At 41.7% G+C, this 26,920-nt stretch overlaps 1 protein-coding gene across 3 annotated transcripts in view; it reads left to right on the top strand.

Moving 5' to 3' along the window:
* PRKAR1B (protein kinase cAMP-dependent type I regulatory subunit beta) overlaps window positions 1–26,920 on the top strand; it is a 120,271-nt gene that overhangs the window by 70,207 nt on the left and 23,144 nt on the right. For all 3 annotated transcript variants that reach the window (XM_039492928.1, XM_039492927.1, XM_039492929.1), the window contains 3 exons: window positions 8,541–8,699; window positions 18,712–18,772; window positions 22,292–22,413. In XM_039492928.1, coding sequence (XP_039348862.1) covers window positions 8,541–8,699; window positions 18,712–18,772; window positions 22,292–22,413 — 342 coding nt within the window. The remainder of the gene's footprint in view (window positions 1–8,540; window positions 8,700–18,711; window positions 18,773–22,291; window positions 22,414–26,920) is intronic.

Genomic DNA, 26,920 nt, shown 5'->3' with positions numbered 1-26,920 from the left:
GAGAAATTGATAGCCACGGAGCAGACTTTACAAGTAGCTGTACAGTTCCAGAGGGAAATGTACCAGCAGAAGGGCAAACTACTTCTCTGAGCAGGGGAACTAGAGCAGGAGTGGGGTGACCTGTGAGCCCAGCTTTGGCAGATGCTCAGGGTAGGAGGCATCCATACCCCGGAGGACTGCAATCTTGAGGGGGAGAATATGTGATGGGTGCTCAACCCACACCACTTTTGAAGTACTGGATGGGCTAATTAACCTGATAGGCTGCACTTGCGGGGCGGGGGGAGTTAGGTTGGGGGACAAGCACTAATTGAAGATGGAACCCACCTTGGCAGCAGTAGGCAGGGCTTTTATAAAGCCAGGAAGGGAGAGCAGAAGAGGGCGGCAGTGTGAAAGTCTGCAGTCACTCTCCAGGCACAGTGAGGAGAGCAGGAAACTGGGGGGAGTGGAAGCCCTGGGATCCTCACCTTGAGGGAAGGGTTTACGCAGAGAGGTGGTGGAGAAGAAGGCCTGCAGAGGGCAGCGTAGGAAGAAGACCAGGGAAACGGCAGCAAGGCTTGAGACGGTGCTAACCTTGGCTTCTCATTGTAGGGTCTTTGGACTGGAACTTGGAATAGTGGTTGGCTCTGGGGTCCCCTACCAGCCGTGGGGAAAGTAGCACAGTCTTGAATGGAAAGACTGCCTGAATGGCCCCTGCACAGCTAGTCTGGTGAGACTTTGATACCCTGGAAGGGGATAACTGTACAGTGACGTGGCTGGAGGGCCACAGCGTGAACTGAGAGTAAGGAAGTCAGAGCTAATCCCCAGACCCAGCCACAAGGAAGTGCCTCAGCAGTGAGTGAACCTCAATACAGGGGCATAAATACCACTGAAACTCAATGAGACTTAAGCTCCTGAGTGCCCAAGTCTCTTTTGAAAATGGGACTTAGGCTCCTATGCCTCTTACACACTTTTGAAAATTTTACCCCAGACCTATAGCCCAACAAGGTACATCAATACATGTCTAACTTTAACCATGTGAATGGTGTTGGGCTAACAGCTTTCAGTGTTCCCGTGGTCTGCACAGCACAGACAAGAGTGTGACCCCAAGATGGTGGATCCATGGAGCAATATATTCTAAGAATGTCAATGACTGATTGTCTGTACAAATGCAAAGATACACGGTAATGGTACTTGCAGTTGCTATCATTAACAATATCAGATGCTACCTGCAAAAATATCATGCAGTGTTTTGAGGAGGAAACTCTTTAGATCACAGACAGTATGTAGTTAGAGTTATAGGAATATGTACTCCAGTTAGTAAGTACAAGAGTTATGATGAATCCCCTTATGGATAATTTTGCAAATCTATGAAGAACAAAATAAAAGGACAGTCTAACACTATGTCTGACCATCTCTACATATGCGGGATAGGGTGACCAGAGAGCAAATGTGAAAAATCGGGACAGGAGGTGGGGGTAATAGGAGCCTATATAAGAAAAAGACCCAAAAATCGGGACTGTCCCTATAAAATCGGGACATCTGGTCACCCTAATGCAGGAGGATAAATGAGAAACATTAAATACAAATAACTTAATGTTATATATCCATAACTTTTCTGTCTATGGTCACTGTGGGCGACAGAATAAAATCAAATGCAACACCACATAGTTTACAGGTACATTACCCAGCTTGACAGGAGCAGTGGGCCAAAGGGATTGTCAGAGAAGAAACTTACTTTTCTAGTATGTACGTTTTTGTATTATCTTCCCTTTGGCAGCGATGACGACTTACAAGTATACTACTGGCAGTGTTAATGTACTAAAAATGGACATCTAAATAAGTGCTCATAGCACTGCTACCTGGACTTAAGAGAAATCACTGTGTTGGTCAAATAATAGAACAGTCACAAGAGGATAGTAGATAGTTCTCTGAAATCATCCACTCAATGTGCAGCGGCAGTCAAAAAAGCGATCAAAATGTTGGGAATCATCAAGAAAGGGATAGATAATAAGACAGAAAATATCATATTTCCTCTATATAAATCCATAGTACGCCCACACTTTGAATATTGTGTGCAGATGTGGTTGCCCCATCTCAAAAAAGATATATTGGAATTGGAAAAGGTTCAGAAAAGGGCAACAAAAATGATCAGGGGTATAGAACGGCTTCCATATGAGGAGAGGTTAATGAGACTGTCACTTTTCAGCTTGGAAAAGAGGCGACTAAGGGAGGATATGATAGAGGTCTATAAAGTCATGAGTGGTATAGAAAAAGTAAATAAGGAAGTGTTATTTACTCCTTCGCATAATACAAGAACAAGGGGCCACCAAATGAAATTAATAGGTAGCAGGTTTAAAACAAACACAAGAAAGTATTTTTTCATGCAACACATTGTCAACCTCTGGAAATCCTTGCCAGAGGGTGTTGTGAAGGCCAGTACTATAACGGGGTTCAAAAGGGAGCTACATAGATTCATGGAAGATAGGTCCCTCAATGGCTATTAGCCAGGATGGGCAGGAATGGTGTCCCTAGTCTCTGTTTGCCAGAAGCTGGGATTGGGAGACAGGACATGGAACACTTGATGATAACCTGTCTGTTCATTTCCTTTGGGGCACCTGCCATTGATCACTGTCAGAGGACAGGATACTGGGCTTGATGGACCTTTGGTCTGACCCAGTATGGCCGTTCTTATGTTCTTAAGAGCCTATACAGCACCGGTGTCTTACTGTGGATCATTATTTCAAGATAATTTACCGTGAGCTAGATTGTGGCCCGGCTTGTATGTCCACACAAGATAGTAAAGGGGGTAGAAGGCACCACTGAGCTACCTGTTGTGCCACTCACAATGCAGGAGGGGAAACACAAAAGGCTGGAGCCTTGGCTTGACCTCCAATGCACGAGGCGGCATATCTGTACCAGGTACAAACCTGGCATGGTGTACTCCCTCAACCAGAGCAGCAGGGAGACTGGGAGAGAGATTGTGACTCAATAGGTCATAATCAGAATCTCCCTATTGGGTTGCTGCAGGGGTAGCACATATTGCCACTGTCTCAGGGAAGATTGTTAACTCATGGTCTAGCCCTATATGAGGAATAAGTTTCTGCTAGCTAGATTATGGCTCGAGGCTTTAAGTTTCAGAGGTCAGGTGTCTACTGGAAGCTCTACTACTTGGAAAAAATGTGGATGTATGCCAAAAATGTATCTAGTGAGGCTTATATTATGGTTTCCAGTAAAGATGTGGAAAGTACCTGCTAAAATATGTGTTCCTTGCAGAAATCTCTAATCCATATTTCTAAATATAAAACTGTCCTCCTGTTTATTATTTTAATCTTATAACCTCACATTTTGCTTAAAAACCACCCTCAACGATCCTTTTAAAATATATTTTTAAAACAACAACTTCCTATTGTATTTAATAGGGTTGTAACTCTTTTTGCAATCATTTTCGGGTGTTTTCTTCTTGTAAAACAACAGCCAAATGCACTGTGGTGGAAAACCAAGTAAAATCTTGCCAGTTGTCTAGACAACTAAATAGTATTTGTACTTTAACTTGAATATTTATCGTATTCAGGGTATTTCCTACAGCATTATATAATAGACAAGTACAAAGAAATCTTGTGGACACTAAGGTAATCTTATCTGTTCATCTTGGGTAAAACTGGCAAGTTTACAAAGGCCACAGCCACCCTTGTATGGTGAAATATAAAAATAAAACAAAGTGAAACAAACAAAAGTTACACAGCAGCTGATCTATGAATATTGCTGGATTTTTAAGAGCTAGTTAAACTTAATACTAACCTATTGATCAATGAGATCTAATGGTATTGCCTTTGCTGAAGAGCCTCCCCACCCTTTTTTTTCTGTGTTTTTAATTAAATGCATCCATGACAACTAGAATTCCTCATCGTTAACATTGCCCATGTTTCACATCTTTGTATTTTCTAATGGATGATTTAAAAAAATCTAATAAGTACATTCTCTGGGTTACAATTTTCAAGATGCCACTTTGAGTTTCTGAGGATTTTAAAGATAGTCCCAAATTTTGATAGCATCATGTGTGAAAGTCACCCACATGTATAAAAACTTCAGGTTTAAGACTCATTTAGATTTCCAAGAAGAAATGAGCCTCATTTCTGTTTTGGGGACAGAAATATTTGGACCAACTTTCTCCAGACAAGGCACAGGGCCGAAATTATTGCATAACATAATGGGATGCTGAAAGTTGCAATACCGGGATAATTTCAATACACAAATGTATTAAATGAGTGTGATTGCCTCCATAGAGTGTAGCGGGGCAGCAAGAAATGCAAATGGTTAATAAGAAATCAGCAATATAAAACTGAGGACTGAAAAGCGGAAGTACATTTGTTAGGTCTGAATATACTTCCATATCCCACTTCCCAAGCAAATGGGGGAGTTACTATTATTGGTAAGATTAAATCCTATTTTTATAAGTAACCTGAAGATGAACTAAACTAAGATGTGCTCCTAGACCACTGAGCCTTGTGTGAGTCGCTTCGATTTTCTCTCACGGTTAGTGCCTAATGTATATCACAGCCTGTGAGGAAAGGAATTGAAGAGTACAATATCACACAAGATTCTTCCCGCTAACCTTCTATATAAAAAATAGAAAGTGAGCCCACTTGGGTAATTCGTCTTGCTAACAAAAATTGCAGTGTTCATACCAACAGAGATGAAAAACAATAGAAATCTAGAATGCCTTTGATCTCCAGAAAGTAGCAGGATCTGGCAGCATGATTGCCCTTCATATTTGGGCATCTGTGGCTATGCATTCCTTTACAGCTACATGAAAGTAAAAAGTTCCCACTACTGTGCAGCTGGGTCAGCTGTCCAAGTAACAACTCGGACTGTTTTGATTGTGTACTCTCTGCATTGGTGAGGGTTCATAAATATATAACATGTATAAGCCAGATCCTATAACCAGTATTTTTTTGGAGGGAGAGAAATGGGATCTGCCAAGCTGCTGCTATGCAACACAGCTTTCTTTCCCAAAATAGCCTCATCTTCACCTTTCCTTTCCTCTTCTTTTTTTTAAATTCCACCTTGAAAGGAATCTTAGCGGGGTTGAACTTTCAGCTAAAGGACAGAATGACAGTATAATATATCATCAATTCACTTTATCATCATCATGAAGACAAAAGTTGATTGTTGACTTAGGGAGCATTCTGCAGAGTGTAGTACAATGGCTTTCCTCTTAAAGGACAATAGTTCTTCTTGTGTTGTTTTGTCTTCAGGAGATTGAAATTGGAAAATGATGTTTTTATTGGGGAAGAGAGTGCTGGGCCCAGTGATCATGTCATCGGATCAAGATTTGGTTTCAGTTCAAAATGCTTTAAACCTGACACACTTAGTGGGGTTTGACCATTTTCACAAACTGTTTACAAACCATATGTCAAACATGTTTCGTGGAGTCTAGTCAAGTGGGATAGTAAAATTAAAGATGGCTTGGAGTGGATTAACTTCAGCCTTTTTTATTGCAGTGCAACTATTATAAATGTCAGTACTTCACTCACTCTACTTTGAGTTTCACCAGATTAATTGTCCTCCTTTGGTTTGCCACTTATTGACTTAACAAGAATTTCCATGTTACAGTTTCAAAATGCGGGTGCTGGAGTGAGCACACTTCCCATTTATAGTTCAGATGCTGTCATTTCCGTCCTAAAGAAACACCCATCATGTTAGCAAGTCATCTTACCACACTTTTACGCAATAATAGAAATTCAGTTCAACAGCAAGACACCATATACAAAATAACTTTCTGTCCTGAGAGTAAATTCAGGATGAGAGATCAGCTGGCATTCAGGGCCTAACCCAAAACTCATTCAGTGGATTTTACCTTTGATCAGACCCTCACTGAGGACACAAGAGTTGCCTTATTGGAGCAGACCGATGGGTCCGTGTAGTGCAGTGTTTACCTCTGCTGTCAAGTATCAGAGGGGTAGCCGTGTTAGTCTGGTTCTGTAGAAGCAGCAAAGAATCCTGTGGCACCTTATAGACTAACAGATGTTTTGCAGCATGAGCTTTCGTGGGTGAATACCCACTTCTTCACCCACAAAAGCTCATGCTGCAAAACGTCTGTTAGTCTATAAGGTGCCACAGGATTCTTTGCTACCTCTGCTGGTTGTCTATTCCTGATGCTTCACAATAAGAAGACACCTACCCACTATCTCTAAGAAAAATGCATCTGGCCAATTTTGCAATGTTTAAATATGGAAGGTGTTTTGTTTTTTAAGATTTACTTTCATTAGGTTACCAAACTTTATAGGCCCCTCATTTTATTCATCCACCTTCCCTGCTTTTGAGATGCAGGGGTTCCCAGGATTCACACTTCAACCAGACTTCGGACTTTTAAACACTCTTTTGTGTGTAAGTTTCGCATCATGAGAAGAATTAACGATTGACCCAACATTCCATTTGGTTTTCCTTCCAAAGCCTATGTCACAGATCAAAAGAAACCCTGCTATTATTGAATGTGTCATTCCCCCGTAGTAATGAAGAAATTCAGCTACAAACGACTTTCACGGCTTGCATTCATGGCTTGGTTACTGCCTGCCTATTTTGGTTTATTTTTTACCTTTTGCTTCTATCCCTTGATCTCCAGGATGCTCCTGCAATACAGACACCCACAGCACTGTCTCTTCAGCTATAGTTCCGCATTAGGGTTAATAGAAATCCCACGCAGTCCTTACATTCATACAAGGTCTCTGATCAGTTAAGCTGCCCCATGCCCTGAAGGCTTGTTCCAATTCCTATTGAAGTCAGTGGAAAGGCCTCAACGGGAGCTGGATCAGGGCTTGAATGAGTATTGGGCAAAACAAACTGAGATTGATTTGGGCTGTAACACAAGGGACATCTTTTCTGCTTAAGAGGAAGATAGATAGATAGATAGATAGATATACACACACACAAAATATACTGAAATTTGTTTTTATTTTTGGGAAAAGACCAAATATGCATATATTTTGCCCCATATTAGACACCTTATTTTTTTCATTCTTAAGTAATACAGGGTCCTAATTTATATTAAAAAAATTGCATGAATCCATTATTTGTAATAGGTTATGTGAAATTATTTCGGTTTTCTTTTTTGTTTTTTTCTGTTTGAGTACAGAATAATTGTATGCAGGGGCAGCTCTAGGCACCAGCGTACCAAGCGTGTGCCTGGGGTGGCAAGCCGCGGGGGGCGGCCTGCCGGTTGCCATGAGGGCAGCAGTCAGGCAGCCTTCGGCGGCGCGCCTGCGGGAGGTCCGCCGGTCCCGTGGCTTCGGCAGCAATTCAGTGGCGGGGACACCGAAGGCGCAGGACCGGCGGACCTCCCGCAGGCATCCTGCTGAAAGCCACCTGACTGCCGTGCTTGGGGCAGCAAAATACATAGAGACGCCCCTAATCATATGTTTCTTTTATTACATTTTTCTTTATAGAGCTGTTACAGCACTAATGTTCAGTCTCATTGATTTCTATTGTTACTGCTCCATAATACATTAGGATATATTCTGCACTTGATATGTGCATGCAGTGTCTGCTGTTCTTTAAACTCCTTAACGCATTAACAGCCTAAAAAGAATGCCCCTTATGTCAGTGTATAATGACAAAACTACATGCACGCTGCAAAATACACAATCAATCGCATTCTCTGAATGCAATGTAATGCTTCAGAAGCTGTACTGTCAATGGATAGCAGGAGGAATTCACCCTAGTGTAGGGACCCTGCCCTCACCCCATCTACTCAAGTGAAGGACTTACATGATGCAAAGGAACTTGGGTAGGCCCTCTGTACTGGGTTGTATTTCACCCAGTAAAAATGTTGTGTGATAACTACATCAATCAATTATATTTTCTGATCTAAAATAGCTTTGGATCCAATCCATTTAATCAGCAGGATCATAATGGTAGTTTAATAAATTAATTATGAGTCCTGGAGACCAATAGAGCTGGTCCATGAGTGGAAGGAAAAGGATAGTTATATTTACATGCTATCAAATCCAAAGTAGTCAGTAACCCACTAAGTCAATGGGAGACTTTGAAAACTATCCTTGGGTAATTGATGAAGAGAATAAGCTTATAAAAGAAAAATCTCCCCTTTCAGAAGATGTTTTCCTTGTTTTATTCTGTTTGTCAGTTCACAGCAATGGTGCTTTCCGACAAATCTCATTACAGTTTTTAACAAATCTCCTTCCTTTCAAGTTTGACAGTGTTAATAAAAAGCCAAAGTTGTGACAGTTCTGCTTGTCGATTCTCTGAGTGCTGAACACAGGGAAGGAAAACTTGATGCCAGTTAACCACAGGAGCTGAAAACTCAGAGAGTAAATACAATTATTGTGCTGAAGCAAGAAGACTTGAAATTCTATCCACAAAGCGGGTTGTCACCCTCTTTTGTAACTGAGCGAGGAAACTGTTAGGCTACTGTTTTCTTTCTGTGCCTCCCAGCACTATCCAACTTAGATAGATAGGAAATTATTAATGGGTTTTTAGGTAACTGGAAGTAGAAGGAAAAAGCACAGATAAGTCCCCCGATTATTTTTTCCCTCTTCCTTTTGTAGGTTTATGTAAATGGAGAATGGGTTACCAGCATTGGAGAAGGAGGCAGCTTTGGGGAGCTTGCCTTGATCTATGGAACACCAAGAGCTGCCACTGTCAAGGCCAAGACAGACCTCAAACTTTGGGGCATCGACAGGGACAGCTACAGACGCATTTTAATGGTGAGTTTTAAATGTTATGACTTATTCACATTACTGGTATTGTGCCATAAATGTGCACAACGTTTATATTTTACATTCAAATTATATCAGTGCTAAACCCTCTGCAGTTTAGGGCTCTAAAACAAACAAATGCACATTAAAATAAAACTGTGGGTCTGTGTGCCAGGAATGAGCGTGGGGCTGTGTGCCAGGAACCCCTGAGTACTTCCCCTATCATACATAATAATACATCAGTAATTATTTAAAACTGTGAAACCCTCGAGGTCCACATTTACTCCTCTAAGCTACCTCACATCATCTTCTTGTTGTCAACCCCCTCCTATCCTCCCTCAACAACACCCCATGCTTGTTGCCTTGTATTGTCGTCATTCTAACTTACACTATAAGCTCTTCTTGGCAGGAGCTCCGAATGAGCTCTTGGCTCCATTACAGTCAGTGGGAAAACTCCCATTGACTTCAGTGAGTCCAGGATATGAACCCCCTACCTCCCCTGCATCCTTGTTTGTCAACAAAGTGCCATGTATGTCCATGGCACAATAAATAACACTGCATGACCCTAAAACTGCAGTAGCAGCTTCAGAAAGCTGCTAACACTCTGTGACTTCAGGAAAAGATTCCTTCCTCTCCCTCCCTCCCCCAAGTCTTTTCAAAGAAGCCCGTCATAGAAGCTGGCCACCTGCAGCATGCGTTAGGCTGTTGATTTGTCATTAGACCTTGAGTTGTGGATTAATAATGGAAACTTTGACACACGCTTAGCTAAAGCAATGTCATAGTTTCACCACAATTATTTGTTTTTCTGATGTGAATGTACATACTCTTTTCTCCTCCACAAAATATTCCCTTCCTGTAGATAGTTTACACTTGAATAATGTTATTCAAAGCATCTTTCTTGATAGGAACTTTTCTTCATTGGTTACATTTATTTCATTCTGGCCTGGAGCAAATGTTACTATGATTTCTTGGTAAGAAAAGAATGTGTATTAAAAATATATACAGTACAAATGGAATTACTAGGTGGGTAGCTTAAGAGTTTAGCAAAGGGATACAATGGTTTTCAGTGTCAGGGTCATTAGTTCACATCCAACTGAGTTCAGCCGAGACATAATATTTATGCCATATGATGACTGGTGGGTGCCTCAGTGAAGTGAGTTTGTGGCATATATCTAGTTCTTCATGGACTGGTGTCCACATCACAAAAATCACCATCACAACTGGCACTCTCAGTAGAGGAGCTAAAGATTCATTGGAGAAGTAGATGAAATTATTCTTCCATCCATAGAGATAGGAGACGGCCCCTCTAGGACAGGATTGAGATTCATTGACAAGCAGCTAGTAACGCCACTAAAGATGCTGTATCAGTTCTGTGGATGAACAGGATGAGTACTATTTGAAAGCTGCTTAGTGCAGGAGCAGCCTTCATTGACCTTCAATAAGACATTTATTTAAAACTTTTTTTTAAAAACTCATAGGGAAGGAGAACATAACTTGTCCACTAGTACTTGACTAAGGCAATCAAGACAGGTATCTAGAATACTGCTTGAGATGAATCTGCTTGGTGCAAATACGATTCAAAAGTACAAAAGAGAAATTGTACAAGAGAGAAATAAACAGCATAACTGATGTGTTCTCTGGCTTTTTAAGAAAGGCCGTTTGGTTCTTACTTTAATCTATCTTATGCAGTTACACAAGAATAAAGAGGAAAATTTTACAATCATCTTCGCTTTTGAGGCCCCTTTGGTCTAAAACTTGATGAAAATGGCAATAACTAATCACACTGAAGCTTGTGAACCATTCAGGTTTGATCACTCAATTAGGGGTCAGATGCTCATCTCCATTTGATAACTATCTTCAAAAGCTGGGTGGGCATTTCTGGTGCCAGAAGGAATTTTACTAAAAAGGCATATAACCTGTAGCAGAGGAGCCTGCCCCTTTAATGCTGGTGCAAGTATGCGAAACATAGATACAGCTTGACTATCGTGAGCATCTATCTGATTCTAATATACAGATAACTGCCTTTAAAATGCATTTAGAATCCCTTGCTGCTTTCGGTCACTAGGTTCATAGCAAGATGATTTTGTGTATGAGCACTTTGTTGTTTTTACATTTCAGGGTTGTTGTTTTTTTTTTTTTTTTAAAGTGGTATAGTTGGTGCCATTAAAAATGGAATGTCTACTGCCCTCCATCAGAGAGTTGCTTAGTATTTTAGATGTCCCACATATTGTCTGGTCTCTTACCAGTTACTTCTGCTCATTGCCATTTTTTTTATCCACTTAAGCATTTCAGTGATGCTTTTAGATTTACTGTATCCATAATTGTAACTTTTTTTTCTTGGAGTGGACTAAAGTCTGATGCACACTGTCGATCTAGCTTTTGATTTCATTTGCCATGCATTTGTTGCTTCAGCCTGTCTTGAAAGAACCATGTTAAAACAGATGTATTTCTGCATATTTCATCGTCTCTTCCTAGGCAGCTTAGTGCTTGAGGGTCATATTTACACTCACTCAACCAGCTGTGATGATAGCAAGCCTCGGTTCAGTTCCTTCAGTTGAGATGTTTGGCATTCATTGCAATCTTTCACAAAGCATTATAACTTTGAAATTCTATGGGGGTTAAAAAAGTTCTTCTAAACCAGTCAACTCTCTTCCTCACCTCCCCAAATGTTCTTTCTGAGCACGCCACCCAGTTCTCTAACCTTGTTTCCTCTGTCTAGGAAAGTTATCTGTGTTGTATGTTGCTTGCCTTACCTATGTAACACGTTTGTGGGTATCTTTGTTTTCATGTTTATATCTTCCTGAGTGTGGGTAGTAAGGAATCTATGGCTTGGAATTGTCATGCAGCTTAAGTTGCTAAAATGTTGCTGCTGTCTTCCTTGCCATTTGGATTGAAAACCTTTGGGGATAGGGAGCTCCCCAAGACTGCATACAGCGAATGCCACATATACAAGGATAAAAGGAGACAAAATGTCCATTTTCTAATAATGCCCCTATACTAAAACATCAAGTCCATCTCCCAGCCAAGTCAGCCCTCAGGCTGAGGATATAACACATAATCTGTTAAAATGGTGTCATAATTTCTCCTTTCAGAGAGTAATTTACCCTCCCTCCAACTCACTTGACTTGGCTGTTATAGGGAAGAAGTTACAGGCTGGACACACAAACTTTGGTCTAGTCAGCCACAACATCACTGAAGTTGTCCACATGAGCCATCTGGCCAGTTGTGACCTTCTCACCTCTGATCTGAATGGCTACAAACCCCAACAGCCCCTTTGTCCTGCAGTTGCTGGGGTCTGTCTGTGGCATGACAAGCCGGCCCTGCTTATACAGTGAGTTACGTAGGATTGGAAGGGACTTCCTTGATCATCAGGGATTGCAGGCAACCCCATCATATAATCCCATGGATAAATTTATCAAGCTCCGTTTTAAAACTGGTTAGGTAGTTTGCTCCCAACACTCCTAGTGGGAGGCTGTTCCAGGACCTCACCCCTCTGATGGTTAGAAGCCTTCTTCTAATTTCCAGCCTCAATTTATTCACAGCTAGTTACTTATATCCACGGGCTATACTGTTGGGACACAACTAATGACCAGTCAAGGTTAGTCCATCCCTACTGTAATGTCTGACTTCATTTATGTTCTGACCTTGTTTTACCAACAATGCTTCATACTGCTTTGGATCGGAGAACACTGTTTCTTTTACCACTCAGAAAAATTAAGTCACATCAACTGCACATTTTGTACAATGTACATTGCAGGGTGGCCAAAACATAAACCAAATCCAAAGCCTGCATTCCATTTAACATCTGTGCAATATAGCAGTAGGATCTTATGGCATACTTTGTTTTCATGGTTAGTATGCATTGTTTCAGTGACTCTTTGTTGTGCTCCTTTAAGAATGTACATTTTAAGCATAATTCAATATCAGTTTTATGTAGGGATAAAAATTGAGATGGAATGGTCGCCATTCCAGCACCTCCTGCCAGCTGCATACCTGCCAGCACAACCCTTTTATCTGAAACTTGAGCCTTGTTCTACCATTCGTTTGTTTGGCTTGTCATTCAAGGCGGGGCTTTTTAGGAAATATCCAATCAACTCCAGCCGGCCCAGCTGTACTTCTGAAAATAAATAAATAAAAGGAGCTGGAGAAGGAAAGCAAAGAGGCGAGCAAAGGGGAAGAAAGGGATAGATTGGAGTGGGAAGAGAGAAAGTAGAGGAGGGAGGGGCAATTTGAGTACCTGTTTGGGGGCATCAGATGCCCTGGCTACCCTAATGTATACAGAACAATGACCAAGCTGTGTGCTGCTTAAACTAAGTTGGGAGCCTGCGAAGTCTTGAGCTCCTCTAAAACTGAAGGGATTTGAACCCCTTTCTGGGATGGAGTTGGTGAACTAATCTGGTTTTGCTTCTTCTGACTGACACCAAGAGGAACACTGTAGCTTAGAATTTAAAGGGAGACACTGCCCTCTCCATATTAAAGATTCCTCCTTGTAAATGGGAACAGTCATCTTTTAAGTATGAACTTGTGAATGAGGATTCTGCTTCAGAGAAGGAGGGAGAGGAGACTAAGAGGGTGGGTGGAAAGAAGCAGAAGGAGATGGAGGGGAGAAAGATCAGATCAGTTTGTCAAGCTCCCTGTTAGTGTAGAATTGTTCCCTAAAGTACTCTTACTAGTGTTTTTATCTATCCCGGTTTTAAGTGTCCCAAACAATGAGACTTCCCCACTTCCTTTGGGAAACTTTTCCACGGGCTAATAGATCTCACAGTCAGGAAGATTTTCCTGATATTCGTCTTAAATTACTCCTTTCTTAACTTCCTCCCATTACTCCTAGTTATGCCTCTGTGTATCCTAAATTATAGTTTCTGTGCCTCCTTGGAGTTTACATCCTTTAGATATTTGTAGATCATTTTCATTTCCTCTCCTTAAAATCCTCTTATTTGTTGATCAGCTAAACGACACATATTTATACTGTTAATATTTCCTCACAAGCCATTCCTAAATGTTTCAGTTAATTCTTCCCTGAATTCCTTACAATTTGTCTATGTCTTTCTGGCAAGGAGGGAACAGACAGATCACAACGTGCTAAGTATAGTTACACCAAAACCATATATGTTATTACTATTATCTCTCTGCTCTGTGGTAGGATGTCTTTGCATATACAGATCAAAATTGTATTGGACTTGTTTTTGCTGCAGTATCACATTGCGAACTTACGTCTGACTGTCCATAAATCTCTTTCAGCATTACTACTTTCCAGGTTTATCTGTCCTGTTGAATATTTGTGCTTGGATTGCTTTCCCTAGATCTCTTAGCTGTATTTTCCAAACTGAATCTCATTTTTTTTCTACCCCTGTTTCAAATCTCTCTAGGCCCCTTGGTGGTATTTCCCCATTCTGCCAGCTTTTCACAATGTTTCCCAACCTGCAGATTTCATTAGTGTGTTATTGGCTAGATAGGTCTGCTAGATCATTAATGAGGAGCTTATATAAGAACAGGCCTAACACAGATCCCTGCAACATTCCACTTGGCACCTCTCTGATTCTCAAGTAGACAGGAAACTAATGGAATGGTTACGATAGTGCAAAGGATTATGATAGTGTTCATATTCTGTCTGATTTACATTGACTCTCTGAGTAATGTTTTATGGGACAATCCAGTGCTTTCTTAAAATCTAGATATATTACCCACAATGCTTTTCTTCATCCATTGGTTTTGTAATTCTACCACCCTCCTATCCGCAATCAAACTGTGGCCAGTAGCTAGGGCAGGCTACTATTCTAAATGGACAAGTTATAAAAAGCAGATGAGATGGCACAAAACAAATGGAAGAATGTGAGGAGAACGCTGGAGATGGGGATTAAGGGAGGCAGAGAAGTAGGAAATCAAAAATTCTCTCTCTTCCTGTTTCCATGTGGTATAAAGGTCAGCAATACTGATCTGAATACCAGAACAAATAACCATGTGTTTGTGTTGTAATAATATTGTAGTAATGTTTTCTCTAAAGTATCCCTCTGCTGTACCCTGGAGGCAGTCAAAACACAGAAGGATATCCTAAAGTAACAACAAAACATTCTGAACTAAGTTTTATGCCCATGCCTGGGCAAGTGCTTTGGAAGTGGTGAGAGGAAGCAGAGAATCTTTTCTTCTGTAATTGGACAGAGTGCAAGAGCTGGTGGCCAAGTAGGGTTGCCTGAAGAACTCAAGACTTCTATGTGAAGGCATTGCTTTGCCCTGCTTTCCTGATGGACAGTGGGAGGATGTACTGGCTCTTGTACATCATAGCAACAGGAGCAGCCCTAGCTGTTTTGCCAGCCAGGGTGGAAAACGTTTTTGGCTCCTCCCCACTCTCTTCCCCAAATGGCAGACCGAAAACAACGACAAAAAAGCAGAGCCAGCCCAATCAGCGGAGCAAAAATGGCCAGCCAGTCACAGCAGAGTAACTACAACAACAACAACAAAAAGCTGAACGGCACAGTGGTCTGACACCTGTGGCGCCCAGGGTGACTGCCTTTGCTCGCCCACCCCTAGAACCATCCCTGCATCGCAACTCCCACAGCTCAGCATGCTCTCTCCAGCACCCAAGCAGAGTTATGCTTTTCCAAGCACCATGAAATGTCATCCAACTTCAGCATTAATACCTCATTGAGATGAATAGAAACAATTCCTACATCTCAGAACTATTGTTCGAGGTTGGCTGCAGACTTAGGCATATTTAATTCATACTTTAAAGGTTTCTTTCCCAAACACATGAACTAGGCCCTCTCTACACTAGAAATTTTTTTAACCATGTTTAATATGTGTGACGCAGGGATGCACCCGCCTGATAATATGGATCTCTGAAGCTGTGTGTAGACAGGGTGTGGGCTTTTTAATATGTGGCAGCTAGCTTTGCTCCTTTTTCATTTCTACCAATTTTGTTCCTTGGTTCTAGGCAGGGGCGGCTCTACAAAGTAGGCTGCCCCAAGCAGCGCGGAGCGCTGCACCGCCCTTCCCCAGTCCCGCGGCGGGTCCCCTCTTCCCGCGGCTCCGGCATCCTGGGGAGGGCGGCATTTGGCTCCGGTGGAGCTCCCGCCGGCATGCCTGCGGCAGGTCCACCGGAGCCCGGGACGAGCGGACCTGCCACAGTCATGCCTGCGGGAGCTCAACCGGAGCCGTGGGAAGACGGGACCCGCCGCAGTCATGCCTGCGGCAGGTCCGCTCGTCCCGGGCTCCGGTGGACCTGCCGCAGGCATGCCGGCGGGAGCTCCACCGGAGCCAAATGCCGCCCTCCCCAGGATGCCGCCCCAAGCGGGTGCTTGGCCCGCTGGTGCCTAGAGCCGCCCCTGGTTCTAGGTCCTTAGGCTGAGGTCTAGGGAAACCAGTGGGGCTTTTTGTTGCTAGAATGCATTGTCGCTCTTCTTTTGAAGAACTGTCTCCTTGGTATAGTGGGAGTCAGGAAAACTGGACTCCACTTCTAGCTCTGCCACTGGCTCTGTGTGTAACCTTTGGCAAGTCCTTTTTCCTCTCTTTTCTCTCCTCCCTTTTTGTCTGTTGTTAGACCATAGGGATCTTTGACCTATATGGACTGTCTCTCACCATGTTTCTGTACATGAGCTAGTGCAAATGGAATCTCAGTCTTGATTCCTGTCTCTAGGTGCTATCACAACAACAATAATAATAATAAATATTAATAATGAAGAATAAACTTCCATTTAGTTCTTCACACTTACAACATTCCAATCAGGCTAGTTTTGTCGGAGAATTCTATAGAACTGCATTGGCATTGTTATAATCTTACAGAATCAAGAGTTTACACACACATTTCTTAAAGAAATTGATGGGCTCTTTGCCCTCAGTGCCAGCCAGGATGTCTAGAGTTCTTACCTTTCTGTCTCTCGTCTAGTTCTCTAAATACTCCAGGCTGTGGTCGGGCAGCCTTTCATGGCTTCTGATTACTGCTTCTTAAAATTCATCTGTGTCCGCAGTAATTTTAAAAGCATTTTCCACATCTGTCTCTACATGCCCTGGCCCATCGATCTAAACCACCAATCTGGTTTTCCACAGCTGTCAATTTTGCTGGTCTGGTTTCCACTCTGGATTGCAGGGAGGAGAGCAGGGAGTACACAAGGTCCAGTTTTCCATTCATTGTCTCACAGTGAGCTGTCAGGATTTGGCGAGGTTTGCAGAAACTCCTCCATTTGAAGTTTATGTTTTTACTCTTGGCATTTCCAGTACTCTGAGGGCCTCTGAGGTAGAGAACATAGTTAGTCAGATGACGAGGTCAGGCGAAGGTTACCAGTGCTATCTCAGCATATGAGGAGAGATCCTGGGAGACAAAGGATCATCGGGGGCTATACAATTGTGAAGGATGGGAGCAATGATGTTGGCTGCTGCTGCTGTGGTGCAAAGGCAGCTGGTAGAATGTGGCAGCCACTGCTGGTCTGGTGATTCTACTCCAGTACAGAAGGAGCCTAGGAGAGGAGCAAAAATGACAGTGACTGCTGCTCCGATGCACAGTGGACCCAGAAGGAGCGTAATTAGCCGTTACTGCTGGTGCTGATGCTTCTATCCCACTGCAGAGCTGGTGTAGGAGTAGAGAGAAGGTGGCAGCAACTGCTGGTGCTGTTATTCTGGGGCCAAATTCAAACCCTATTGAAATCACTAGAAAGACTCCCATTGACTTCAGTGAGTTTTGGATCAGATCTATGGGTGGGTGTAGGAAGAGAGAAGTTTAGTTCTTAGTTGTATAACTGAACAGAGGTATCTGGCTCTGTTCTTTCCAGAGTTTTGTCCCAGTTTTATATTTTGACCCTTACTGGATGCTTTGACAATGGAATTTTTATACTGCCCTTTTCATCTCTCTTCCCAACACCCATCAACACTTTCCCCTTACAGGAGAACAAGACAAGTGGCTTTTTCTACAGCAAACACTAATATTTATTTATGGCTTATCCACCCACGGTGTGAGTAAATGTGGCCTGGGGTTTCCCCATTCCTCAAAAGATTAGCATGTCCTCTCTGCACTGGGCTCTGCCTTCATAGCTCTGGCTAGCAGGTGCACCTTCTACCAAGATCTTTCACACAGCCGGAAAATGGGCTTGATTCTTATACAGCTCTGCAGAGTGAATAATTGTAAACCAAGCAAATATTGAATGATGGCAAGAACAACCTTTTTCTATGGTTTGCTCTTTGTTACCAGGGACGGAACTTGTTCTTTTAGATCACCTATGACTATACAATGTGGGGAGAAGGGGTGAGATTGATAATGTGTGACTAAAACTGCTGGGAAAGTTCTGTAGGGCAGGACACCTTTTCTTATGCAAAGAGTAATCTCGGTGCAGTGCATCTTGTATTTGAAAAGTCTAGGGTCCTAATTGAATCCCTTTCTGATGTTCTGAAAACTCTTTACGATGGCTGCATGTAACCAGATAAAATACTACATCATCATAACCTTTTTCAATAATAACAATAATAATTTTGTTTATTTGTATTCCATATGCACCTAGAGGGCCTAACTAGGTTGGAGCACCATTATAGAAGCTGCTGTAAAGATATATATATAAATAATATAAAATAATACTTAATAATAAACCCTTGGTGAGCCCCGTTGAAGCCAAGGGTGTCTGAGCAGGCAGATCAGACTGACTCTGTAATGGGTTTCCTCCCATTTTTTAATTGTAAGCTCACTACTTGTGGGCCTCATGCATAATAATATCTAAAAATTAATGGAGAAATGCAGCTGCTTAAAATTAATTGCTGAAAAGGGACCAAATTCATCCTTGGTGTCCAGTAACTTCATACAAGTCAGTGGAGTTATATGAAGGATGAATTTGATCCTTACTGACATTACTTATCAAGGATACGGCTTACCCAGACATTTTATGAAGAAAATCTTGCCGTAGGCTATTTATACTGGCTGTGTTTGAGTTTCAGAAAGAAAAAAAAATCAGAAAGAGCAGCTGGAGGAGCAAATCACAAAAATACTTCGTGTAATGTTCTGTCTTTTCTCTCTCTCTCTCTTTCTCTCTCTCTTTAATAACAGGGCAGCACACTGAGAAAGCGAAAGATGTATGAAGAATTCCTGAGCAAGGTCTCCATTTTAGGTCAGTTGCCCTTTGGACTTCAGTGTTCATTTCTCTGTCACACATGTTGTCTGAATACATTTTGGTCTTTGATGAGATGATGAAAGTGGCAAGTGGTTGAACAGAAGACCTCAGAGTATCATCACCAGCCAAGGAAAAGCATGTAAAAAAATGCAAATGGTTCTTCTCACTAGAACTCATTTTTCTCACCCTTACTGTGTACCAAATCAGAATTAGGTGGGTGAAGTCTTTCCTTGAAAATCTGAGTAGGCACTTTGCTAGTAACTTTCTAAGCAGTGGTGTCACAAGTGGGCAGTTGAAGAGGGATTTTTGTAATATGAATGTGCTATAAAGTGCTGTTAAATCTTTCCAGCTGACAGGTGAGAAACTTCTTTTTCCTGCAGGAATGATCTTGTAGCCTCTTATATGCATTTACATGGGCTAAAAAATCTGACACTATGGATCTAAGTGGGCTTAGATTGTTTTTGTCCTGTTCTTTTAAAGCCCAGGTCTTACATTCTTAAAACATCTGTTGAGCTTCTTGTCCTTGGATTTTGTTTCCCTTTGATTAATGTGATAGCCACGAAATTTGGACGTGTTCTTGATGGCCTTCAGTAGGAAAAACAACAACCCCCTAATGCCTGACCAATCAATCACCATTAGGAGAACAATTTCTAATAAGGAGGACAGTGTTAGATGATACAGTGAGATGCTGATTCTATGGGAAATGCATCAAGTTCCTGCTTGAAGTCTATCTTTGGCTATTTAAAAAAAAATATAGGTTAATATACTATATAATTGAATAAAACTCTTCATAGTTTCTATTTAAACAATTTAAGTTTGCTTATTTATGATATTCCGCTACCATTTTAGCTGATACGAGCCTGCAAAAAAGATACTTAGTGAAAATGTACTTGAACTTCTCAGAAGATCTGGCGTGAGAAATTTGCAATTACACTTGTATTCTTTGATTAATGTCAGGTAAATCATTCATTTATATTCTCATCTTTTCCAGCAGGATGCAAAAGAGCCTTCTCCATTACTTAATTTAAGTCTTCATAAATTAGGAATGCAAATCATGCCAAATTATATGAAGTGTTTAAGGAAAAAAAATCTCTGCACCTGCACTAATGAAGTACAATTACAGCAATGAGACATTTAAAAGTAATTTCAGAAATTGAAGTTATTCAGAAATGAACTCCCTTAAGCATGCAAGTTGACACTGTAATCTTATACTCAGTCCTCACTTCAGCAAAACTCCCATAGACTTCAGCTCAGCCACTTTAAAATGCACCATTATTTGCTGTAGGAGTTTTTCCTCAGTAAGGACTGAATGAAGACTTCAAATTTGGCTTTATTTTCAATGCAGAACGTTATTAGACAACATATGTAGTGCTGTGGATGCATTGAGAATTTAGCTGAAATATCTAATACTATTTTGTGTTTAAATAGTAGATGACAGCTGGCAAACTCAATAGTCATTTGAGACATCTCAGACATACAGTACTGATAAATCAACCCCCTTTCCCACCTTAACTGAGTCAGAACTCAGTAATTTATTGATATAAACATTTGATGTTTTGAATATAACGTTTCCAGGTTTTAATACTTCCTCTAACTAGTCAACTATGGCATTTTAGAAATTGTTTTTCTAAAGTTTTAAAAATTGCATTCAGACTTATTTAGATTATGATGCACAGGTTCAATGTATATTTCAAGATATGAGAACATTAATATTTTGAAAACTTTCCTCTGAGGCTATTTAAATGTGAGATCAAGATTTGATATGCAAAATTAGGAGATTACAAATCTGCATATAATCTACTTTATCTGCATGTATAAGTTTACCTCTGGAACTAAAAGAACTTTAAACAGTTATTTCATGTAAATTCCTCTATAAAGTTTTAATTTGCAAGTACCATTAACTAATGTATTTGTAATGGTACAGTCCCTTTAGACGAGAGAGAGACTTCGTGACCAGAGCTACAATTAGCTTTGAATTTTTCATAAAGCCAACTGAAGAAAAAGTTTAAAGGGACTCTTTCTTTTCATTGTTAATTACTGACTCTTTTTTTTTCCAATCAGAAAGCCAGTTCTTCCAGTCTTTACAAAAGGATTTTATGCATATTTTTAATTAAGCTGTACACTTTTTGAATATTGCATTTACAATATTTCTGTGGGCTATGTTTGCAAAGTAAAGGTCATAAATGATGTAGGAAAGTAACTTAGTATATAACCATGGAACAAAATTATTGAAACCATTATTTTTAAGTGCACATGAGGAAAAAAACCAATATCAGAAAATGCTCAGTTATATGTACCAAGTCACTCTGAACTTACTGCCACATAGTTTTGTTAGACCCAATACATACTTCTGATTTCTGCCACAGGTTTATTTTAATATACCTAATTTCAGCAACAAAACTTTTCTTTTTTTCATGATGCTTCTAAACAGCTTTTTGAAAAACAAGAGGAGGAAGCAGGGTAGAGTTTAATAAAGAATAGGCCAGATTAAGACCTAACATCAGCAGTTGTGATTCTTGACGTCAAGTAATTCAGTAATTCATACTAAAACGTCCATTCACCCATCATTAGTGAAGTCCTGTTGCATGCGTTTTAATGTTTACTAGCAAATTCTGCTTTGAAGACATACAACATTTTTAGGCCACCCTTGGAAAATAAAAGATCCGTTCCTGCATTCCGTGTGCACTTCAGTTGGCCAAAATTGTCACTGAAATTAGGTTACAACCTTAAACGTAACCATGCTAAAACAGCCTGATCTTGAGGCTCATGGGGCTTGTACCACGGTGCTAAAAACAGCCATGCAGACATTTGGGCTCAGGCTGGAGCTCGGGCTTTGAAGCCTACGAGGGGAGCGGGGTTTCGGAGCCCAAGCTCCAGCCCAAGCCAGCAAGCCTGCCTGGCTGTTTTTAGCACTGTGGTACAAGCCTGTGGCTGTAGACCTGAGCTCTGAGTCTCACAGCTGAGGGGCTGCCATGTGCAGCGTAAATGTACCCTCAGAAAACAGGCGGTAAATAGCCAACTGAGAATCCCCTCAGCAGGGAGGACCTCTCACCCGTGTAGCCAGTAGAGCTTGCTCCTGCACTAACTTCCTCTCTGGTGCTGTGGAGTTCATCAGAGGCAGTGAGGGAGTGGAACTCTGCTCTGCCCGTTCGCAGCTGGGCTCATACACAGCTCGTATGGTAGGGTAGCTCCTAGTCTGCTCAAATACACTGCGGGTCAGGGGCAGCACAGAGCAGACCCTGGAATCGGGGAGATATAACCGTCTGTTGCTACCTAACTTTTAAAATTATTCACTTCATCTTGGGCATCAGAAATCACACAGATAGTCAACACTTTCATGTTTCCTGAATAGAGATTCAGGCAAAAGGCACCGATGAAATAAAAGTGAACTGGCCACAATTTCATTGTCTTCTAATATTTCTTTTTAAATAGAACCAGAAGTATCAGGTTAGATGTGAATCCTGTTTCAAAGTTAGCCCCTTTTACAGTAAAGCTGTATCATCTTTAATATTTTAGAATCATTGGACAAATGGGAACGCCTTACAGTAGCGGATGCATTAGAACCTGTCCAGTTTGAAGATGGAGAAAAAATCGTTGTGCAGGGAGAGCCAGGGGATGACTTTTTCATCATCACAGAAGTAAGTGTGGCTTTCTGACAGAATTTCCCCTGGTGTGGTTATGTTCAAGCGATTGGAATGAAAAAAGTTGGCCAAATTTAATCTCAGTTCATCCATTGTAAATCTGGACTAACGCGACTGAGGTTAGTAGAGTTACTCCAGAATCAACTGAGATCAGAATCTGTACCACTGGCTTCTAGGGGGAAGTGTGGCAGAGGTGGAACTGCTATGTAATAATCGAATAATGCTGATCTGTAATGTTATGAATACTGTATGTGGCGTGGTCAGTAAGGTAGCGTACGGTATCGCTGTGCTGGGTTATTAGATTTTCTGTATGAATGTATTGGTCTAGTTTAAGAGGGGGATGTCATCAAAACAAGCAAGAAGGCAACGCAATGGCTCTAGATAATTGTGATGGGGTGTTAATCTTTTCCAGGCTAATGTAGGGTGACTGAGGCTCAGAAGGGACTAATTAACCTGATAGGCCACACCCAAGGGAGGGATTAGGTTGACAGGCAATCTCTGAGGATAGAGCCCAGCTGAGCAGGAGCAGGCAGGGTTGGTATAAGGCCAGGAAGAGTGGACTGAAGGGTTTACTGTGGGTTTAGAGAGGGAAAGGAGGAAACCCTGGGGAAGAGTAGAAGCCCTGAGATCCAGGCCCTGAAGAAAGAGTTTACCCAGGAAGGTGGTGGAGTGAAAACCTGATAGAGGTGGAGTAGGAAAAGGCTTGGGGTAACTGCAGTCAGGTTTGGGACAGTGCAGACCTTGGCCCAGCGGGTCCCAGAGCTGGAACCTGGAGTAGAGGGAGGGCACAGGTTCCCCTACCAGACACTGAGGAAGTGGTATAGTCTTGGATTGGAGAGCTGCTGATACCCGAGAAGGGGAAAACCATAGTGACCTAACCAAATGGCCAAGCCACGAAGAGGGAGAAACTGAGTCACAAAGAGGAAGCACAGAAACTCCCGGTGCGCAAGAGGGGCTGCAGCATGAACAAGAGAGAGATTGGGGCAACAGACCAGGTGGAGTTACTCCCCAGACACAGCCACTCCAGCGATGAGTGAACCCTGTGACAATAAGCATCCTCCTAACAAATGCTTGGGGGGGCAATGCCAAGACACTGGCTATGAGTGGTGAAGATGGCTTCAAGGCTCCAGCCCAAAGTTCCTCAGCTGTTTTGCCGAGGTTGGGACCGTAGAGATCAAAAGGACCCCGAACAGTGAAAAGGACTCTCTCTGGAGATAAAGGGAGTGGAAGCTGAGTGTCTGCTGTCCTGGGAATACAGACACTGGTCTTGCGGGAGTGGCTGAGGGAAAGTCTATACATATGCCTATCTATCTGGTGTTTTAAGATCTGTTTTCTCTGAAATGCTTCCGTTCTAAATAAACAGTACTTTTGCTTTAAGAAGGTGCTCCCAGAAGGAACAGAACTGCAGGTACTGAACCAAACTCGGGCCTGCTGAAATAATCACAGTTAACACCGGAGATCTGCAGCCCAAAGTCTGGCCCAAGAGTGCGAGAATCATGGGATTCCCTCCTCGCTTCCTCCCCACCCAAGAGAGGTGAAAGCTTGAGGCCTAATGGGGCGGGGGAGGAGAGACCAGGAGGGGTCAGAGGTGCCGTTAGCCCAGTAACTGTGACAGGTGGTAGCGCTAATCTGTTCCTCTACTTTGCTTAAACCAAATCTGGGTGGCTGAGTGGCTTTCTCGCTTGCTCTCACACAGGCAGTCAGACCAGTCAGGCATCTGAGACATCCTCTGGGAGGTCATTTGACACTTTCCTTTCAGCTCCATCATCTCCCTTCTGCCTCACAAGCAAGCAGATGTTGATGGGTATTTTACACACACACACAAATATAGTGCGACTTGGAGCAAGAAGATAATGTAAAAATTACTCAAAAATACAAGAACAGCTTTAGTGTGTGACCATATTCTTACAGTATTAGGAATCCTCACTCCATCTATCCGCATCCAAGAGTTTTGGCTGCATAGTTTCTATTGCTAGCTCAGGGAACGTACATATACAAAGGTAGAGACCCTACCCATTAAGCCCCACTCTAGAATCATTAGAGGCCTGCAAAGCAGCATCTCCGAATTTTGTGAGGGCAGCCAGAGCTCCCTTGGCTCCCTCCTCTCTCGGATTTTGGGGCAGGTGCCTCTGCATAAGGCAGCCAGAATGTAGCCCACAGTGAATACAATGTGTATAAAATGCCTTTTTTTCCTTCCTTTTTATGCGGGTGTTGAAGCACTGGAGAAACTTTGGACCTGGCTTCTCCACTTTTGATGCCCACAAAATTTTGAGTGCAAGTCATTGCATCTGCATATCAGGTAGTTAAAATGTCTAAATGACATTAATCGTGCCCACAAAAAATGTGGGTGCAGAAAGGGAGGACAGATTTTAAAAACCCAGCCCATAATATATTTGTAGTTAGTAAAACAGCTTGTATGTAAGCAGCATTTAGAAAATATAGCTTCTTTCTCAAACAACACAGTGTACATTTCTACAAGTTTTCTAAAAAATTTGTGGCTCCATGGAGCAGCAAAAGGCTACAGCCATCAAATCCAGTGTGGAAAATTGGCAGCCTGCTTAAGAGTTACCAAAGGCCTTTATTTTCCTCCTCTTAACCAAACAGCTGCGAAGACTTGAATGAGGAGCAAAGCACTAGCACTGCATACTCATGTACTATCTGTTCTTCTGTCCCTCCAGCCATTCATCCATTCACTCCTAGAATTTCATCTACATGTTTCTCACTTTGGAAGCTGCCTGTGTTTTTCTGTGTTAAAGAATGAAATCCCCTTACCAGTTATTTTATATACAAGTTACACTTGTGCCTGCTTGTGCTGCTGTAGTTCTGGGTTTGTAGTTTGAACCTCATTTCACAGAGGTTTATGGCTCAGATATAAAACTTTTTTCAGGAGATGTGAGCAGAGCCATCAGGAACAAATTAGTTTGCAAACTTTGGTTGAAAGTAATTTGGCTGGTTTGCAGTTACATATGCCCAAAAAATATTAGCTCCTTTCATATTCTTTTTTAATGTATGGCCTTACATCCACAAATACTCTACAAACATTACCGAGTTATTTGCATGCTATAAATACAGGAATCATTTCACATGCAACTGAAATGCAGTCACGTTTGGGGTGTGATATGACAGTTGTTTAACAGTACACAGTGACATTATGCAGAAGCAATTTTAGACTGGATTTTTATTATATATTATACTAATGCAAGGTGAAAATGAGTCAACAATGTGATGCGGTTACAAAAAAGGTTACTATCATTGTGGCGCATATTAATGGGAGTATTATCATATGTAAGACATTGGAGGTGATTTTCTCACCCTACTCGGCAGCAATAGGACCTCAGCTGTGTCCAATTCTGAGCACCACATTTTAGGATAGATGTGGACAAGCTAGAGAGTCCAGTGGAGACAAATGGAGAGTCCAGTGGAGACCTATGGGGAAAGGTAAAAACAACAGGGCATGTTTAGTCTTGAGAAAAGAAGGCTGATGGGGGACCTGATAATCTTCAAATATGTTAAGAACTGTTATAAAGAGGATGTGGATCGATTGTTCTTCATGTCCACTGAAGGTAGGACAAGAAGTGATGGGCCTAATCTGCAGCAAGTGAGACTTAGGTTAGATATTAGGAAAAACTTTCAACTATAAGGGTAATTAAGCTCTGGAATAGGCTTCCAAGGGTGATTATGGAATCCCCATCAGTGGAAGTTTTTAAAAACAGGTTGGACAAACACCTGTCATGGAAGACTAGGTTTACTCGGTTCTGCCTTGGCTGGACTTGATGATGTCTCAAGGTCCCTTCCAGCCCTACATTTCTATCATTATTATGTACAATAGGTGTGTACTTAGAAAAAGCAATGGCCCAGCTTCTGAAGCTTTGAAACAATCACAGGGACTTCTGGGATTGATGTCCTAAAGGGTGTCTCCAAGTTTATATAGTTTTATAGCTCTCACCATATAAGGTTCCCTACGAGTGTCAGGCCTACCACAGATTTTAAATAATTGGCACCATAGTTTTTGTTAACCTGCTCTATAAGCCACCCATGTTTTGTTAACCTTCATAGTTGTTTTCCTCTATAACATTACTTTGAGGTGCTAACATTCCGACCACGTTGGCTCTTCACTCCTTCACTTCTTCATTCCTGGTACAAGGGGTAGCACCTGACATGATTTGTCCAAAGAAATGTATACATTCAGCAGTGCTCAAATGGTAACTTGATTTTTTGATTAGCCTAGTTAGTATGTTATGCCTCTTACACTTGCCATTCAAACTGTTTTCTGACGCTGTTGGTTTGGCAATCATCTGTGTTGATTTTTGTGGCCAGTCCTAATTATATGTTTATTTAGCTGTGAGTTTGCAGCCCTGTTTTGATTCCAGGAAATAATAATGTTGTTCTGTAAACTATTGTATAGTGTCTGCCTGATACAATACCAGCTGTTCAATATGAAGAGGAAGATATTATTGAGTTGGCTGGATTTTCATTTGTTGTAATAACCAATTTGCAGCACCTA

This window comes from Mauremys reevesii, linkage group 10, assembly GCF_016161935.1.
Source record: "Mauremys reevesii isolate NIE-2019 linkage group 10, ASM1616193v1, whole genome shotgun sequence".
NCBI classification, from domain to species: domain Eukaryota; kingdom Metazoa; phylum Chordata; order Testudines; family Geoemydidae; genus Mauremys; species Mauremys reevesii.
The sequence above is the reverse complement of the archived record's forward strand: the minus strand, read 5'-3'. Positions and strand labels throughout refer to the sequence as shown.